The 17,591-nt window shown below is 61.3% G+C and overlaps 2 protein-coding genes across 3 annotated transcripts; one reads left to right on the forward strand and one right to left on the reverse strand.

The window, feature by feature from the left end:
• The first annotated feature begins 1,441 nt into the window (after positions 1 to 1,441).
• PRICKLE4 (prickle planar cell polarity protein 4) lies at positions 1,442 to 9,978 on the forward strand. Its single transcript, XM_074925443.1, has 9 exons — positions 1,442 to 1,704; positions 2,018 to 2,150; positions 6,725 to 6,871; positions 7,071 to 7,178; positions 7,260 to 7,397; positions 7,496 to 7,696; positions 7,941 to 8,127; positions 8,319 to 8,636; positions 8,925 to 9,978. The coding sequence occupies exons 3-9, from the start codon at positions 6,728 to 6,730 to the stop codon at positions 9,419 to 9,421; spliced, it is 1,593 nt and encodes a 530-aa protein (XP_074781544.1). The 5' UTR covers positions 1,442 to 1,704; positions 2,018 to 2,150; positions 6,725 to 6,727; the 3' UTR covers positions 9,422 to 9,978.
• Positions 9,979 to 10,206: 228 nt separating this feature from the next.
• On the reverse strand, positions 10,207 to 17,098 carry LOC141969681 (uncharacterized). 2 transcript variants are annotated; one of them, XM_074925719.1, is made up of 14 exons: positions 16,985 to 17,098; positions 15,564 to 15,671; positions 14,703 to 14,801; positions 14,323 to 14,511; positions 13,977 to 14,231; positions 13,664 to 13,755; positions 13,324 to 13,460; positions 13,071 to 13,216; positions 12,803 to 12,961; positions 12,456 to 12,557; positions 12,084 to 12,296; positions 11,782 to 11,940; positions 11,078 to 11,173; positions 10,207 to 10,740 (listed from the first exon to the last, which is right to left on the reverse strand). In XM_074925719.1, the coding sequence occupies exons 2-14, from the start codon at positions 15,603 to 15,605 to the stop codon at positions 10,558 to 10,560; spliced, it is 1,872 nt and encodes a 623-aa protein (XP_074781820.1). In that variant the 5' UTR covers positions 15,606 to 15,671; positions 16,985 to 17,098; the 3' UTR covers positions 10,207 to 10,557. The 2 variants fall into 2 exon arrangements, with proteins under 2 accessions (XP_074781820.1, XP_074781819.1); XM_074925718.1 differs by having other exon boundaries at positions 11,078 to 11,166; positions 11,739 to 11,940; positions 16,985 to 17,095.
• Positions 17,099 to 17,591: the final 493 nt, after the last annotated feature.

The raw sequence follows: 17,591 nt of genomic DNA on the forward strand, positions 1-17,591 counted from the left end.
CGGGCTGTGCAGGGTCCTGGCTCAGCCCCAGCACTCCTAAATAATAACATCCTCGGCCTGGGATGGGGCACGGCCACCCAACGGGGAGCTTGTGGGGTCTCCGGGAGGGCTCAGGTCACGGGGTGAGGGGGCTGCCCTGAGCACAGGACAGCGGGGAGGCCACGAGGAGAGTTAAGCCGGGCTGTGGATTTTTCAGTTGCAATTTTGATAGTCGCAGTTTTTACAAATACAATACCCCCCCCAGCCCCGCAATGTTAACGGCGCGGAGCCGTCGGACGTCAGCCGTGGAGCTGAAGGGGTGGCGGGGGCTGCCGGCTCCTCGGCCGTGACACGTGTCGTTGTGCCTCCGCAGCCCTGCCCTTTCTGCGGGGATGCTGCCGGCTGCGCCCCGGTCACGCCGCGGTGCTTTGGCACCAGGGAAGCCCGTCGGGCCGGCGTCCTGCCCGTCACACGTGCCGTGTCGTGGGTACGTGCTCGCCCTAGCGCCCGTGGGGGACCTCGTGGCGTTTCCAGGGTGGTGGCTTCGGTGGAACGGCGGCTGGTCCCACCTCAGAAAGCCTCGAGTGACCCATCTGTTGAGTCTGAGTCCCTCTGGTCTCCTAATGAGGACTTTGCCCATTAATCTTTCCACCGCGCAGAGGGATGGTGGAGTGTGGGGAGTGCAGGCAGCGGGGAGGAAGGAGGAGGGGGGGGGCCACCACCACCACCACCACCCGGTGGTACAAAGTCCAGAGCAGCAAATGGGCCAAGATAAAGCTGCCGAGACCAACCTCCCACCAAAGCCAAACAGCAGATTAACTTCCCTGGCGCAGATCTGAGACCTTAAAGGGTCCGTGGGGAATTGTGGTGCTGGTTTGACAGCCCCGGTGGGACCTCTGTGTGGGGCAGCGGAGCGGCAGCCTGCAGAGATGCTCGCCTGCCCCTTCTCCCTTTCCTCCTGCTTCTTTCCCTGCCCAGGTGATTTTGCAAAGATATAAACCACCAGTGAGCAGTGCAATAACCTGTGCACCAACACGGCCTCTCCCAGCGGTGCCACCAGCTTGCCACTGAGTCTGGCCGCCTCCTCTGACAAATTACCATCACGACACATTTAGTGAGTCCCAACCCTGGTCCCAGAGAGCTACAGAATGCACGAGCCACCTGCACCCCTCAGGGCTCCCAACAGAACCCCAAAACAAGACGCAACTCCTGGACCACACAGGCGGCAGAGGTCTGGTCCAGTCCCTTCAGACGTGGGGTTTTGGGGGGATGCTGTGTCTGTGCTCCCCCCCCCGCCCCAGAGTCACATCAGCAGGCAGGAAAATCTTATGGCATGTGATAAATAACACAGAAATACAACAAAGACGCTCTGCCTTGCGTCAGAGACACTGATCAATTCTACCCTGACTCTTGCCCGAGTGCAATTGCTGCAGCCAAAGCCGGTCTAAATGGCTTTTAGGAGACTCGTCAGGTGTTCAGGGCTTGCAGAAAACTAGGACATCCTGACTTGCCTCTGGCTAACTCCTTTGTGAGAACCCAGCCAAAGTTTCTCCACCTCTAAATTGGGGTGTAATGACACTTCCCCTCTTTCATGAAGCTTCAAATCTTTCTGATCTAGGTAGGAAAATAAATCACCGCGCGGATCATAAAAATCATCAAAACGGCAACCTGGGGTGAACTGAGCCGCAGATGGAGGGAAGGGCGCGGACGCTCGGAAAATGAGAGGTAGCGTGAAAAACAGATGTCATCTAGAGCTCTTTCCCCTGTAGGGTTAATGTACACCCCCCCTCCGCCATCCTTTGCTCTTCCCCTCCCTGCCTGCCGCTGGGATTCCCTGCCATTGGCTGTCTCTGTAGGTTTAGGCTAAAAAGCCTGTAATTAGGACCCCGGCTGACACAGATCCAGTTTCCTGGGCAGGCAGATTAAAAAAAAAAAAAAAAAAAAAAAGAAAAAAAAAAAGGAGAGGGAGAGAGAGAGGAAAAAAAAAAAAAATTGTTTCCCTGACTGAGCTTGGATGTTTTCCTTTCGCTTTGTAAAGTTTTCCCTGCTCAGGCTCCATTCCCTCGTCTCCTCCGGAGCAGGGCGGGACGGCGGCGGCCGGAGCGGGGCTGGAGCAGCCGGTGGAACCGGGAGCGACGGGGCCCGGGGCCCGGGGCGCGGGGAAAGGGCAGGTAAGTGAGGCTGGAAAGGTTTCTCAGGGTCGGTTCTCTGAGCTCCGTGTTGAGCTGGAGTTGCGGGGAAGAAGGTGGCTGGGAGGTGGGGGGCAGCGGGAGAGCCCCTGTCCGGGAATTGTCACAAGGGGAAGAGAAACGAGGGGTGAGGGAGGGTTTTTTGAGTTGTTCCTCTCTGGGAGAAATAAATGAAGGGAGGAGAATGATGTTGGTGCCTCCACGGTCTTTTATTGAGGGGAAATGTCCCCCAGGAGCTGGAGAGAGCATCGTGCCAGGCTCTGCCATCCCGGGCTGCGTGGCCACCGCCGGCGCGGGCAGGTGCATGGGCAGGGGGCTGGCAGGGCTCCTGCCCCCCGGGGACAACGAGGGTCCTCGGGAAGGGGTCTCGACTCCGCCATCCCTCCTCCACCTGAGATTCGGCGGGAACAGGATGTTTTGGGGTTGGCGACGGAGGTTTTCACCGGAGGCGGTTGGGCCCCATCACACACCGACGTGCCGGGGTGAAACGCGGTGGCCGCGGGGGAGAGGTGGGGTGGTGGCTCTGGCTTGGGATGTATGAATGGCTGAGTTACGGCGGGTTAAGGGGTTACTGCTCCCCGCCGAGCCGGGGCCACCGGGCGTGCCTGCGCTCTCAGGATGGGGGAAAACACACTAAAAAAAATAAAGCCCTTTGCAGCACTGGCACATCCACCGGTGAGCAAACAGGTCCCGGCGTTACGGTCCCCTCTGGTGACATGGTGCCGTATGGCAGAGCAGGATGCTGAGACCCCCCCCATCATTTGGGGGGGGGCTGCGCTGACCCTGTTCCCACACACTGCTGGCCCATGAGACTGCTGTGCCCAGCCAGCGGCACCCAAGCGTTGCTCCACCTCGTGCCATCACACATCCAAAAGCCACCGTGGGCTCCTTCGTGAGACAGGCTCCAGCCCGGGCAGCCCGGCTTGGGCTGCGTTGCAGGACTAGCTGCTCCGGCTCGCCTTGCCAGACCTCAGCTTATCTCACTCCAGAAGAGATGCATCTTTATTGCTCTGCATCTTTATTTCCACGTAGCTTTGTTGCAGCTGTGTTGACAGGAGCTGAAGCAAAAACAGGTTATCCTGTGGGTGAGGTCGTGAATATGGAGCTAAACTCCGAAAGCTGCCAGTGCTTTTGGGTACTTGGGAAAAAGCATCTGGTCTTTTTTGGGGGACGGTGAGCTGTTGTGTTTCCTTGGGGTTTTGGAGCTTGGGGAGTGTTTGGGGCTTCTGAAAAATAGGCTAGAGGGATCTGAAAGTGGGTCTTCTGAGATGGAGAGGTGACTTTAGGAAATCAAAGGCTGTGGCAGAGATGCAGCCCAGCCCCTGGCCGTGCTGGGAACAGGGAGCCTGCGCTGAATGTGAATGGGCCAGGGTGGCTGCACTGCAAGTTAATGTGTGACCTTGGCAGGAGAGGACTGGGAGCCCACACACGCTCCCACAGCCAGCTGGAGACAGGGGCTGCTTCCCTGGGGAGCCAAATAAGATTAATATTCCCATGAATTTTAGCCTCTTGCACCCAGAGAGCTGTGACTGCTTCGCAAGGGGCTGTAGCGACTGCAGGGAGTGTGCTTGGAGCAGGAGGGGGAATGTTGCAGGGTCGGCACCAGGAGTGGAGCCTGGATGGCTGTTTGCAGCCGTGCTAAGGCCGAAAAGCTGCGAGCAGGCAGGGGAGCACAGCGGGGGTGATGCCCATCCTTTGGGGAACACAAGGGAGTCGCAGGCTGGAGGAGTTCCCACAGGCGGGACGAGAGGCTTTTAAAACAAAAGGCAAATGACAGCCAGTGGCACTCAGCCTGCCCGACAGGTCCCTTAGATGTCCCTTCTCGTGGGACCCACCTCCAGCACTCGGGTCTGTGCTGGCAGGGAGAGGCAGCTCCCCAAAGCACCCTCCTGCCACCCCACCGACGCCTGGGCCAGGCTCTCCTGTCCCTGTTTTTGAGGGCAGAGGCAAGCTGGGAGCATCCCTGTATCCCTCTTGCAGGCCAGCAGGGAAGAGCAATAGCAGGACTGCCTGGAGGCAGCGAGGGAGGGCAGGAGGGAAGAGGGGACAGGGATGGGGAGCAGAGGAGCTGGACCTGTTGGGGCTGCCTGGCTCCTTAGCATGGGAGGCGCGTACCTCTGTCACCGTCTAGGGCTAATTACAGGGACTTGTCTACAGTCCAGACGGCTGCCAGCCAGAGTAATCACATCAAACCAGGCTGGGCTGGGCTCTCCAGCACGGCCCCATGGCTTCACAGCAGCCGGGAGCGCTGCCCTCTCCACTCTCCCCCAGCATCACCCCAGTGGGCTCCCCACTGACAGCCCTGGGACAAGGTGTCCTGCTCACCCTGCCGTGGAGGCCGGGGCCACGCAGGCACCACCAGCTCTGCCACGTTCACGGCGCTTCAGAGGGGTTTAATTACAGCAAAGCCCCAACAGATTAGACAAATGCAGCTTGGAGGCTTAAGAAGCCAAGCACAGCCCGGGACTGCCATCCACCTGCTTGGGGAGGGAAAAGCAGGGACACGTGTTACCCAAGCAAGGCAGCCGCAGAGCTGGGACCGGTCACTGAGCCCATGGAGGTCCCCATTCAGCATCCCCAGGGACACCTGTGGTCCTCCTGTAGAGCCAAGGCTGGTTGCTGCCCCAACGCCAGCGGTGGTGCAGTGATCCTTCACCAACTCGGCAAGGCCAGGGCTCTCTTTGGTCTGTAAATACAGAACTGAGTCTAATTATTTCATGCCTATCCCCTCCAGAGCTGAGCACAGCTTTGAGCAGCACATACAGCCAGCCCTGCAGACTTTGTGGGCTAAGCCCAGGGCTGACAGACCCCAAACCCCAGGAAAAAGCAAGCAGCCCTTTTGTTTTATCCCACTGATTAGCCAATCTGCAGCGTTAATCATTGACCCAGATGCATGGCAGGGAAACCTGAGCTGCCCAGGCTGATCCCACCTGCTCCCAGCTCCTGAGCTGGCCATGTTGGGGTGAAACATCCCAGCACCCCAAGATGCTCTGTGGCAAGGGGCGGCTGTGGTGGAGGGAGAACACTGGGAGCAGGGGCTGAACCAGGGGTGTCGAAGGACATTGCAGAGAGGCTGGTGCCGGGCTCTTCTCACAGGGAATTAGTGACAGAACAAGAGGGAACGGCTTGAAGCTCCAACTGGGGAGGGTCAGACTGGGCATTAGGAAAAAAATTTTCACAGAAAGAATGGGCAGAGAGTGAAATAGGCTGCCCAGGGAGGGGGGAGTGCCCATCCCTGGGGGTGTTTAAGGGCCGTTGGGATGAGCTGTGGGGGGATGTGGGGTGGGGGAGAACTTTGCAGTCGGGCTGAGGGTTGGACTCGATGGTCCCGAGGGGCTTTTCCAACCTGAGTGACTCTGTGATTCTGTGAAGGTGTTTAGTGGGAGCAGTGGGGATGGAGCTGCTGGTGCAGGCTGAGGTGGCCCTGACAGCACGGACAGGGGGGATAAACCAGATGTGGAGAAGTGCCGTCCCAGTGCGGAGGAGTGGAGGGGTCCTCATGGTGGCAGTGATGCGGGAGGACCTCGGCGCATGGCCTGGGGGTTACCACCCCTCAACCCTTAGCCTGAGCCCATGCCCAGCCGCCTGCTGTGTAAAACACTTTCCAGAGCAGTCGATCCATCCACGGTGGGCATTGCACAGGGTGAATCCAGGGGTGCCCTCGGTCACAGCGCCGAGACTTGTCAGCAGCTCAGCTCCATCCCACCCGCATCCCACCCTCCCTCCCCAGGCCGGGGCAGGAAGCACAGGCAAAGGGCGTCAGGCTCTGGGCTGGCATCCAGGGAGCCCCAGGAGCCACCACATCGCCATCTCGCCTTTGTTTTGGAAAGCCAAGCCAGGAAGGAAGCGAGCGGTGAAAAGCGCCGCGTGGGGAGGAGGGGACGGGACCGGACGGGTTTCCACTGCGTAACCATTAGCCAGGCGAGGTGGTGGCGGCTGGGCGAGCCGGCTGCCCGGGCAGGAACAGCCGCTCGGGGCAGAACAATAGCAGCCTGAGGGGAATAAATTATTTTCCACTGAATTGGGCTAAACCTCAGTCTCCTCCCACTGCCCCACTCAGGGACAGGCCACTAAACCAGGGATTAGCTTGTGCCAGCAGAGAACTGGTGGCAACGGGGGAAAACCTCCCGCTGTGGGTGAGCGAATGGCCAGGGCCGTTTCCCAAAATCTGTTCCAGCTTGAGCACGGACACCCGGGGTCTTCCCTGCCCAGCTTCAACCCATCACCATCCCTTCAGCTCCTCCTGCTTGACAAAGCCCCTGCCCTGCTGACCACCCATGCCCTCGGTGTGGGTTTGTTATAAACCCTGAAGAGAAAGGAGCAGCCCCCAAAAGCCCTTGGACTTCTGCAGTGGTTCAGCCAAGGGTCTCGAGGTCGTGGTGGCACTGAGCATCGTCCCAGCTGGACCTGCCCCAGGGTCCCTCCCCAGGATGAGGGGCTGCTCGTCCTGCTGCCACATGGAGACAGTGGGCAGGCGGGGTGATACGTGTCCTGGAGGTGGACCCCTCCTCCCTGCCTGGCTGAGGGTGTCCCCAGCTCTGATCCTCTCTCCCCAGCTCATGTCCCTGCCAAGCCCCGCATGGCCCCAGCGAGACGAGCCTCCCCCCTGCGACACTGCCACCGGCCTCCCGCCGGCCTCGTCCGACAGCGACTCCGGCTGTGCCCTGGAAGAGTACCTGGAGCCCCCCGCAGACCCCCCTGAGGTGGGCAGCACCCTGGCTCTCCCGGGGCTCCCTTTGCTCCCCACTCTCCCCCAGCCCTGTGGGTGCCATCCACGGGTGGTACCCACAGCAGAGCACCCCCAGCCCCGGGATGAAACACGCGTTTTAGCAACTTTGACCAACACAGCTTAATCACCCTAAAAATCTGCTCGTGTTTCTCTTTCCCACGTGACACCCCAAGGTCCCGCTGTGCTTCGGCCCCCGCTCGCCGCAGCTGGCCTCTCCTGCCGACAGGATCTTGCTCCGTGCCAGAGCCCTCCTGCAGCAGCTGCCTCCTCAGGACTGCGATGTAAGACATGTATTTGTTGGGTGCTGCCCACCCCGGGGCTTCACCCACCACCCATCCCCTCACCTCCCGCTCCCCATGCAGGAGAGATACTGCCCCGACCTCGCGGAGGAGGAGAGGAGGCAGCTACGAGCCTTCAGCGCCCGACGGAGACGGGAGGCCCTGGGGCAGGGGCTGGCATGTCCCGTGCCAGGTCCCTGCCATGGCTGTCCCTGCAAGAAGGTCAGGCATCGCTCCCCCACCCAGCGCCCATTCCCCAGTGGGGACCCGTCCCCAAAAGCCAGCCTGAGCCCAAACCCCCACGTCCCTCTGCCTTGCAGTGCGGCAGGAGGCTGAACAAAGGCGACCCCGGGATCTCAGCGTCTCGGCTGGGGGATCAGTTCTGGCACCCGTCCTGCTTCTCCTGCCACTTCTGCCACCAGCCCCTGGTAGACCTCATCTACTTCCAGCAGGACGGGAGGATCTACTGCGGCCGGCACCACGCCGAGCTCTTCCGACCCCGCTGTGCCTCCTGCGACCAGGTGGGTGCCAGGCAGGGGAGAGGCTTTTACCCCCCTTTTGCTGTTGTTAAAAAGCTCCTGCGCTTGGCTGGGGGGCTGAAAACACAGCGAGATCTGCCGATGGGCAGGAGGTTCCTTCCTGAGCCTTGCAGAGAGCCCAGGGCACGGGGGCTCCTCCTCTCTCCTCGGCACAGCAAAGCATCCTCCGGGCTACGGGTTTTCTAGTTGGGTACTTAGAGGATAAGTTGCTCTCCCCCCCCTCCAGCTGATCTTCATGGAGGAGTGCATCGAGGCGGAGGGCCGGCGCTGGCACCTGGAGCACTTCTGCTGCCTGGAGTGCGACGTGCCCCTGCGCGGGCAGCGCTACGTGATGAAGAGCGGCCGGCCCTGCTGCCGCGACTGCTTCGAGAGCCTTTTCGCAGAGCCCTGCCAGGCCTGCGGGGACCCCATCGGTACGGCCCCCCGCTGCCCTGTTCCCCCTCCCTGACCCCGGGCAGGGTGCAGTGGGGCTTTCCTTCCCCGGGGCCGGCGGGACGTGGGCTGGCAGGGCTGCAGAGCCAGAGCCCCGCGGCTGGGTGCGGAGGACGGGGGTTGGCACACGGCCGCAGGAAGAGCCTCCCGCTCACCCACGGTTGCCTCTCAGGTGCCGACAGCGAGGAGGCCACCCACCAAGGGCTCCACTGGCACGCCCGGGCCGCCTGCTTCTGCTGCAGCCTCTGCCGAAAGCCGCTGCGGGGACAGCCCCTCACCTCCCGCCACGGCCGGCTCTTCTGCTCCGAGACCTGCAGCCTGGGGTGGGATTCGTCCTCCACCGCCTCCGACTCCTCCGACTCGGCCTTCGCCTCGGCTCCGTCCCCCGACTCGACGCCCCTCTCCCGCGCCGGCCCCGCCAGCAGGACCGCGCCGGGGACGGGCAGCACCTCGGCAGCCGGGGGCTGCAGGCAGAGGGTGGAAGGGGCAGGTAGGGACCCCACTGCGACGTGGCGGGAGGAGAGCGGGAGCAAAACCCAGCTCTGCTCAGTCCCTGGGTACTTTATGTGTCTGTCGCACGGGTGCAGCCCAACCCAGGGCTGGAGCAGCAGCGAGGGGCCCCCAGCCCACATCCCGCAGGAGGGCGAGCGCTGGCGGCTGGGGTTGGGTTGATCCAACCCTCCGGTGCACCCCGAGGCAGCCCTCGCTGCAGGAGGGGCTGTGGCAGGGCAGGCTCAGCCTTCCTCTTCCTCACCCATCCTTGCTTTCCTCCTTCCAGAGGCTTTGCTGGAGCAGGGCCCTGTGCATCCTGCGTTCAGGAGCCTGGAGGACTGCGGAGCAGCTGCCCAGGAGCGGAGCAGGGATGCTGTGCACGCAGGGATGATGCTGGGACCACCAACCGGCCACCCCTCCGCCCCCCAGCCCAGCACAGAGGGGCTCAACGAGCCTGGAGCCTTGGGCCACCCAGTTCTGGGGGACCCTGACCTCCGAACACCTGCAGGCAATGGAGACCCACACTGTCGAGCGGGGACATCCCCTGCCCGCCACAGCCCGCGGCCGGAGGACATCGACCTGCAGGACATCACGGAGGAGGATGACTCCTGGTGTCCCACCTGCTCTTCATCTTCGGACTCAGACTCGGAGGAAGACGGTTTCTTCTTTGGGAAGCCCATCCCCAAGCCCGGGATGAGCTCCCTGGGCAGGGAGCCCCTGGGGAGGGCCGGGGGCAGGACGGCAAAGCGGCGGGGCAGCAGCAAGCACTGCAGCGTGTCCTAGCAGCGGGGATGGGGGGGGTGGGGGGTGTCCTCAACCAGCACCACCCTCCTGCCAGTCCCTGCCGGGTCCTGCCAGCCCCTGCCACAGTCTCAACATGTTCCACGCGGATTTTGGACGCAGCCCAAGGCTGGTGGGAAGAAGCCGCTGGGATCCTTCCCCCCCTCCGGCAGCTGCTGGCAAAGCACAGCCTGCAATTCCTGCTGCAATTCCTGCCGGCCTCTCCCGCAATTAGGAACAGGTAAAGCAGGTAGGGAGCAGAGAGCCGGCAGCTCAATCCCACCTCGGCCAAGGCGGCCGCCCCCGAGAGCTGCCGCACGCAGGGGAGGGCAGTTGGGTGCTTAAAACAAGGGCAGCTGCCTGCACTGTCCCGCTGCCGGGTCCCACGGGGACAGGAGGGTGCTGGCTGCCAGGGTGGGATCCTTCTCTGCGACACGTTCTTGAAGGACGAAGGTCACCACCAGCCACTCTTCATCCCTGGTGGCACCGTGTCCTGCTGCCACTGCGAGGAGGGGATGGGGGGGGCAGCTCTGCTGCTACCGATGACGATGCTCCAAATAAAAGTTTGGCTGAAATCTGAACACGGGAGAAGCCACCACACGTCTGTCCCGTTCCTCCCCACGCCAGGGTCACTGCGGGACCCCACAGGACCACGTCACCAGAGCGTGGGCCCCAGGGGTGCTCCTTGTCCTCTGCCACAGCCGGGGGCCCCCACGGTGGGTTCATCCCTCCCTCGCTGGCCCCAGGAGAGCGGGGCCAGAACAACAGCTGAGCAAGTGCTGCAAAGATCACAGCTGGTTTATTTTTAAATTTACAACCAAGAAAGACCACCAGAGTTTTGGGGAACATCCCTACTATGAGTCAGGAATGGAGGGGGTGAGGAGCTGGGGCTCCCCCTCCCACCACTCTCCAGTAAAACCAGCTCCCCCTTTTACTGCACATACAGGTCTGGGCAGGGCTAAAACTAAGCACCCCCCGCCTCCCAGAGAGATGGTGGGACTGCACCAACATGTCTGCACCACCTTGACCGAGGGCTCAGCACCATCACAAGCACCCTGATGCCCGCTCATGGCCCCCCCCTCACCTTCCCAACCCCAGCTGGTGAGAGGGGGTGTCCATCCACTCGCCCCAGCCCCCCCTCAGGGCCTGAGGGTGGCCGAGTCGTAGCTGTTGATGAAGTCCTCCAGCTCCTGGAGGAGACGGATGCGGCCTTGGCGGAGGTTGGCCCTCAGCGCCAGCCCCAGCGCCGCCTCCATGGAGGGCTCCTTCTGCAGCAGCATTGTGGCCACCACCGCGATGGTCAGGCTGAACTTCTGGTACAACTGCATGGGAGCAGCACGGGGTCGGCACGGGGAACCCCAAAACCTCCCCCCCAGCAGTGTGCAGCCCCTCCCTAGGGATATTTTTTCCCCTGGGGCTGGTCCACAACCACCCCCAAGAGCATCCAAGCCCCTACAAACCGCTTCTTGCCCACAAACCTGCAACCACCCTCACCAGGAGGGGTTTCTCGCCAGTAACCCCAAAATGCTAAAATTTATATCCCTCATTCCCCGGCATCACTTTTCCCCCCATGGTTCAAAGGGTCCCCGGGGGAGCCCCCTCGCCCTGCAGCCCATCCCAGGCCCCCACACGCCTCGGCCAGGGGCCGCCGGGACTCACCAGCTCGATCTCCTCCTTCCTGGCGAGGATGGCAGCGGAGCGGAGGTCAGTGCTGGCTGGGGGGGGTGTTGGGAGCCCTTGCTGGCTGCCTGCGGCCTGGGGGGGTGCAAACAGCAAAAAAGGGTCAGCTGCTTTGTAGGGAAGAGGGACTAGGTAACATTGGGGCTAAACTGGGCAGTACTGGTTACTAGCCAGGGACTGGTCACCCCACGGGCAGACCCGCTGGGACTTTGGCTCCCCGGGGGGGCTGGTTTGTCACCTCTCCCTCAGGTGTGAGACCTGCCCCCAGCTCCCCCCTCTGCCCCAGCCTGGGCAGCGAGAGCTCCGCTAGCAGATTTCTCTTCCCCATTAGGCAGTAATTAAGCTGCTCTGCAATGCTCTTGTTTGCTTCGTTAAAGCTTGAGTCCCAGGGTCATTCACGCTCCAGCACGCTCTCAAGGCTCTAGTTATATTTTTGGCTTTTCTCCCAGTTATCTCCTGTTTATCAGCATCTCCGGCACAGCCAGCACTGGGGCTGATACGGGCTCTGCCTCCAGACAAAGCAGCACTTTAACCCCAGCCCCTAATCCTGCAAACGGCGAGGCCAGAGGGATCCCCCTCCACTGCTCCTGGGCTCTGGCAGCATCCCTGAGCCCAGGGGACCTGCCCTGCCTGGGGACGCCTCGGGGTGAGCGTGGGGGAGTGGAGGCACCCTGAGCCCGTACCGGCTCTGTCTCACCAGACCCAGGAGGGTGCTGGGTCCCTGGTGAGGTCTCTGGTGTGGTGCAGGTATCAGAGCAAGCCTTGCTGGGCTGTGCATCGGGCTCCGGGGTAGCTACTGGCAGGACCTGCAAGTTTTCGGGTGGCTGAAGGTCACCGAGAAGCTGTGGGAGAGAGAAAGGAGTTGGGGGAGGAAGGCAGTGGCTGCACAGGAGCGGGGGGAGCCAGCACAGCCCCTGCCTCAGCAGCGGCCTGGAGGGGCTCTCACCCAGGGTGGGGGACACGGCACCCATGTGCCAAAACTCACCCCATCACGGGCAGCTTCTGTCTCGGCCTCTCCAGCTCCACTCAGCAGATGCTGCTGGCCCCGGGAACACGGGCAGAGCTCAGCACCAACCTCTCCAGCGGAGCCGACCACGGCGCAGACCTTCTCAGCAGGCTCTGGGGGGGCTGCTGGCCCCTGGGGATGTGACCCACTGCCCTCATCAGCCTCGGGGACACTTCGGCTGAGCGGCTCTACCTGTGCAAAGCATCACAGACATGCTGCAGAGATCAGGGCGAGGGCTGGCAACGCTGCCCGGGCAAGGGGAAAAAAAAGGATTTGTACAGGGGGCTGCGAGCTCCTGCCTCCCCCGTGGCACTGATTTTAGGTGGGAAGAGGAGAATCATTAGCTCGTACCTCACGGTGTTCCCCCGTGCTGGCAGAGCTCTCCTCCAGTGTGGCTGGCTCCATTTCCAAAGCAGAGGGGCTCTGGCCGTGGCTGCCCACTCCTGGCTCCACCTGGGGACACGTGATGGCGTGAGGCCAGTGGGTCCCCCCGTGGGGTGACCAGTCCTCGGCTACACATCCTGGGGAGAAGAGCTGGAGGACAGGACGGACGGGGTGCTAAAACCCAAGGGAAACCACAGGGCTTTGCAACCCTGGAGAAGAGTCAGGAAAATTTCCGTGCCTGGCAAAGAGACAGCAAAGTGAAGAGTGAAAGGGCTGGATGAGAGAGGAGGAAGACTTTACACCGGCCCAGGCACCTCCAGGGGTGCAAGCATCCCTGCCTGCTCTCCTACGGGCGTTTCTCCTGCTGCCTGCTCTGGCTCTGCAGCCTCTGTCGCAGCCTGGGGATCTGCAGCCGTGTTCTCCTGAGGAGGGGCAGCTGGTTTGGGGGGCTCCGGGGCCTTTGTGCTCACAGCCTGGGGGAAAACCACACGGGTTAGGGCTTACAGTGGCACTGCGCGGGGCTCAGACCCTGCAAACTCGGGTCCCTGCTGGGTGCTGGGATGGTGGGGGGTAAAAACCCACAACCTGAGCCTTCTGCTTCCTGCTCTCTGCACCGTCTTTGGAGGCAGTATGTGGTCGGGGAGGATCAGGGGGCCGCGGCACTTCTTTCAGCACCGACCGCCTCCTCCCAGAGCGGGAAGGAAAGGCCCTGGAGCGTGACCGATTCCCTGCAGAGCGAGAAGCACAACGGGAGCAACTCCTTGCTCAGCCCAAGGAGATGCTGCTGAGCAGGATGTGGCCCCTCGCAGCCCCTGGGAGCCCGTACAGCACAAACCTCTGGAGTCCCAGGGGTATGTGAAGTGCTGGACAAAGGTTAACTCTTGGTAGCCATGGTGAAGCTGTTGCCAGCGTTTCCCACTCATGCCATGACACTGCCAGGCCGTGTAGCTCCTCTGGAAGTTGCCTCTCCCCCTGCGGGAGCAAAGACAGTCCCAGAGTGGGGGATTTAGGCTGGAAGGGGTCTCCGGTGCAACCCCCCTCACCCTGAGCAGGGCCAGGTTCAGCGCTGCACCCCGGCTGTGCACCAGCGCAAAGCCCGGCCCTGGTGTCCCCGCTCACCACCCCACAGCTGCACGGTGCCCCCTGAACCCCCCACCCTCCGCATGGGCACCCACCTCAGCGAGCTGGTGGGGGCCCAGCATGGGTGCTGCTCCTCACTGGGGAACTCAAACCAGGCAGAGTCATTGGGGCCGGGTTGCTGCTGCTCCTGCAGGGAAGGGGGTGGGTTTAGACACAGAGCAGGACAGGGGATGCTGTGACTGCAGAGCAGAGAAGCTGGGCTGCTGCTGCTCCCAGCACCGTACAGGGAAAACTGTCCCTTGCACTGTCCTTGTCACCAGGGCAGGGAATGGCCTCTGCCTCATTTCTCCCACTCCTTGCCCTCAGTCCTGTAGCTGCTGCCACCTCCCCAGCCCACAACCGCCTCACCGGGTTCCAGTCATTTTCAAAAAAGTCTTCAGGTCCTTGGCAGCCTCTGTCATCCCAAGAAGATGGCAGGGGACAGTTGTCAGGTCCCCATCTCCAGTCCTCGTCGGTTCCCCATTCCCCCTCGTCATCGGGCCCCCATCCCCTGTCCTTGTTGGTTCCACATCTCCAGTCCTCGTCGGCTTCCCATCTTCCATCCTCCTCATTCCCATGGAAGTTGTCAGGGCCAGGGAAGGGTCTGGGGTCCCAGGGACCAGACTGCAATGGCAAATTGCTGCTGGTGAGGATGGTGCCAGGCTGGGAGTAGCCACACAGCTGCAGTCCCCCTCCCAGCATATCGCCCCCTCACCGAGTCCCAGTTCTCATTCTCTTTGAAGTCCTCAGGTCCTTGGTCACCTTCTCTGCTGTCCCAGGGGGACTGCGGGGGACAGTTGTAGGATGCCCACCTCCTGTCCTCGCCAGTTCCCCATCTTCCATCCTCCTCATTCCCATGGAAGTTGTCAGGGCCAGGAAAGGGTCTGGGGTCCCAGGAACCAGGCTGCAATGCCAGATCACCACCGGTGATGAGAGCAGCTCACTGTTCCCCCTCCCCACCATGGCCCTCAGCTTTCTGCCTCTCCTGCTCCTTGGGGAATCCCCAGTTTTGGCTACTCCGGGTTTGCAGGTGAACCCCAACAGTGCCATCTCCCCTCGCTGCACAGCTGCTTGCCCTGGCCCCTGCCCCCTTACCTGGTGCTGGTGGCCCCAGCCTCTCCTCTGGTTCTCCACAGGCGGCCGGTACCAGACGTCCTGGGGACCGCGAGCATGTCCAGCCGGCCACGGATTGGGCTGTGGGGAGGGCACAGGGAGGTGAACGCCAGATCACGCCCTCACCTTTGCCTGTGGACCAGCTGGATGCTGAGCAGGCACAGAAAGCCCGGCGCCCATCCACCCTCCTCTCCCGGTCAAGGTCCCAGACAATTGCCAGTTCTTCCCCAGACCACGGTGAGCGATGGAGCAGCGGGCACCCATCCTTGCCCCACAAAGCTCCTCCACTCCCAAGTGTGAAAAACTATGGACTAGGGTATTGTTTATTAAGATTTATGTTAAGCCCAATGTAAAGGTCAGACAGCAAAGGAAATGAAATCGCTTATGCAAACTAAAACAGTCACCAGATACCGTTTGTGCAAGGTAAGATAACCGCCAGATTTCCAGGAACCAACAGAAACAGAATAAACAATCCCATGTAAGGACATATGAGTGAAGGGTCAACTATGGGACAGAAGAGGAAGACTTCTTACTTCGGCCTCAGCGACCACCAGGAGGCAAGAAACAACCCCCTAACAACAACTAAGGCATGCGCAGAGTACCTCCACTACTTCATGAACACGGAAATGAAGATGTATAAAAAGGGGACTGTTTGAACTGTTCGGCGCGGCAGTTGGCGGAGCGCAGACTCCCCTGCCGTCCAGCGCTGTCTTTGCTCATATTCTATTTGCTATAATTAATAAAATTCTAATTGGATTATGATCCATTGTGGTCGTAATTTATAACACAAGCACACCGGCAGCCCCAGCTGCGTGGCAGCAAGAGGGTCACAAAACCACCTACCTCCCTGGGGAAGCCCCTCCTGTGGCCCATCTGTGAGAACATCTTGCCAAAAGCTTGTCCTGACCCCAGTCCCAGGAAGGAGAAGGCCCCCAAGGCCTCAGCATCCAGCTGCAAAGGGAGAGGCGTGGGTGAGCACGTCCCACAGGACGTCACTGCTGGCACGGGGACGGCTGCCGGTCCCGTGTCCCCTGCAGCGCTCCCCAGCCCTGCTGAGCCCCGAGCGCTGGGTCACCTCGGCCACGGGGCCCTGCCACCAGCGAGGACCCGCGGGAGATGGGTGAGCTGGGGGTCACACAGACCCGCTCCCCAGCCCAGGAGGGCACACGGGTCCTGGCAATGCCAGCGTTGCTCCCTTGGCACCCCCTTGCCTGTCAGAGCCTCCGCCTGCTCGCAGCCATGTTCCAGTCGTCCTGTGCAAACCCCACGGGTCACAGCACCCAGGGCACCACCCTGCTATTGTCCCACGGGATCCCAGCTGAGCCACTGTCCCTCCCTGGCACTGGAGCAGGGACAAGGCGCCCGCCGGGTGCCCCCGGTGTGGTAGGTGCACCCGCCCTGACAAAACCGAAACTCCTCAACTGCTGGAGCATGACACACGGTAACTCTTGTTGCATCTGCATAATAATCACAGTCGCTTACACATTTTGAAGATTGAGGCCCTCGGTCAGTGAGTAATGTGACCATATCTGAGCACAGATCAGGTTTGACGAAGGGACAAAGTGCCGGAGGCCAAACTGAGCCAGTCCTCCTCGGAGCAGCCAGGGACTCTCCCCTTGGGTCGGAGACTCTCCCCCTGGGTCAGGATGTTGCCCAAGGTAACTCCTCGAGGCTGAGAGCCCTCCCCTTCTAAGGTGAGTGACTGTGCACTTTTGGCTCATTATTCTAAACTTCCAACTAAACTAAACTGAATTTCCAAGCCAGCTACGCAGCATGAATTTCGCTTGGCCTTCTGAATCTGTAGTTTTACCAATGTTAGTCTGAGTACTAAACCGATTCTGATTAAAATAAATCTCATTTCGAGTGTAGCACCTGACTAATTTGATTGTCTGAGCCTCCGTGACACCCGGCCAGCCCGGCACTGCCGCGGGCTGCGAGCCCCGCTCCCGGCTGCGTCCCTGCCACGGGCAGAGTTTGGGGGCTTGTAGGGGCGAGGGGCTCAGACCTCACGGGTGCAGCACTGCCCAGGCTCCCCGGGGCAGCCTTTGGGGCTTCCCCACTGCCAGGCCGCAGAGATCAGGGCTTATCCCAGGGGATGCCTGGACCCGAAACCGGCCGATCCCAGCCCGGCCGGAGCACTGGGCTCCCAGCACCACCGGTTAATACCCGCAGCCTCGACCCAGGCTGGCAGGAGTTAACATCAGGGACCTACCGAGAGAAAAAAGAGAGGAAATAACATATTTATCCCCAAACTGGGGTTTTACCTGGGCAGATCAGTCCCGGGTGGCCCCTGGAAAGCAGCTCGCCCGCCTGGAGAGATGAAGCGCCGAGGAGCATCGCAGAGACTCCTGCACCCCAGCCCAGCTCCCTGCAGCCCCTCACCCCTGCCGGATCTCCCCCACCCCCTGCTTTTGCTGAACACAAACCAACAGCAAGGTGCTAATTCCTCCCCACCCCAAGCCCGGGAGCTCTCCCTGGAGCCCTCCCGAGCGCTTGGATTTCCCTTCCTTGAAAGCCAAGCTGCGATTCCCTCCGAGAGCTTTTACTCCTGTTTGCAGAGCGTCTCCTTACACTGATTTCAGCGGCTGAAGATAAACACTCACTAGCAGGGGAAGCACAAGCGGGGTCAACAGACCTTCCCCCTCACTTCCTGGAGGCTGCACAGACCCAGGCAGCACTTCTCAACGCACCCTCTGATAACCAGGGCCAGCCAAATTCCTCCTGTTATCTAAGAGCCCTCAGCAAGCCCGTTTTAAAGCAGAATTTGATGCAAAACCTGCAAACTCTGCACCACACCAGCCTCTGGGGGCAACCCCTGTTCCTGCCCTGTCCCCACCATGCAAGATGGGGGACCCTGCACCCCTAGAACAC

This window comes from Athene noctua, chromosome 23 (assembly GCF_965140245.1).
Source record: "Athene noctua chromosome 23, bAthNoc1.hap1.1, whole genome shotgun sequence".
Lineage (NCBI taxonomy): Eukaryota > Metazoa > Chordata > Aves > Strigiformes > Strigidae > Athene > Athene noctua.

Excerpts from the sequence above, each read along its gene's own strand:
- PRICKLE4 (XM_074925443.1), top strand. The coding sequence starts at position 6,728 with ATGTCCCTGCCAAGCCCCGCATGGCCCCAGCGAGACGAGCCTCCCCCC. Across the intron at positions 7,398-7,495 it reads ATGGCTGTCCCTGCAAGAAG|TGCGGCAGGAGGCTGAACAA; the intron begins GTCAGGCATCGC and ends TCTGCCTTGCAG. Across the intron at positions 8,637-8,924 it reads GCAGAGGGTGGAAGGGGCAG|AGGCTTTGCTGGAGCAGGGC; the intron begins GTAGGGACCCCA and ends TCCTCCTTCCAG.
- LOC141969681 (XM_074925718.1), bottom strand. The coding sequence starts at position 15,605 with ATGTTCTCACAGATGGGCCACAGGAGGGGCTTCCCCAGGGAG. Across the intron at positions 14,232-14,322 it reads AGAATGAGAACTGGGACTCG|TCTGGTCCCTGGGACCCCAG; the intron begins GTGAGGGGGCGA and ends TTGCCATTGCAG. Across the intron at positions 13,756-13,976 it reads TTGAAAATGACTGGAACCCG|GAGCAGCAGCAACCCGGCCC; the intron begins GTGAGGCGGTTG and ends CCTTCCCTGCAG.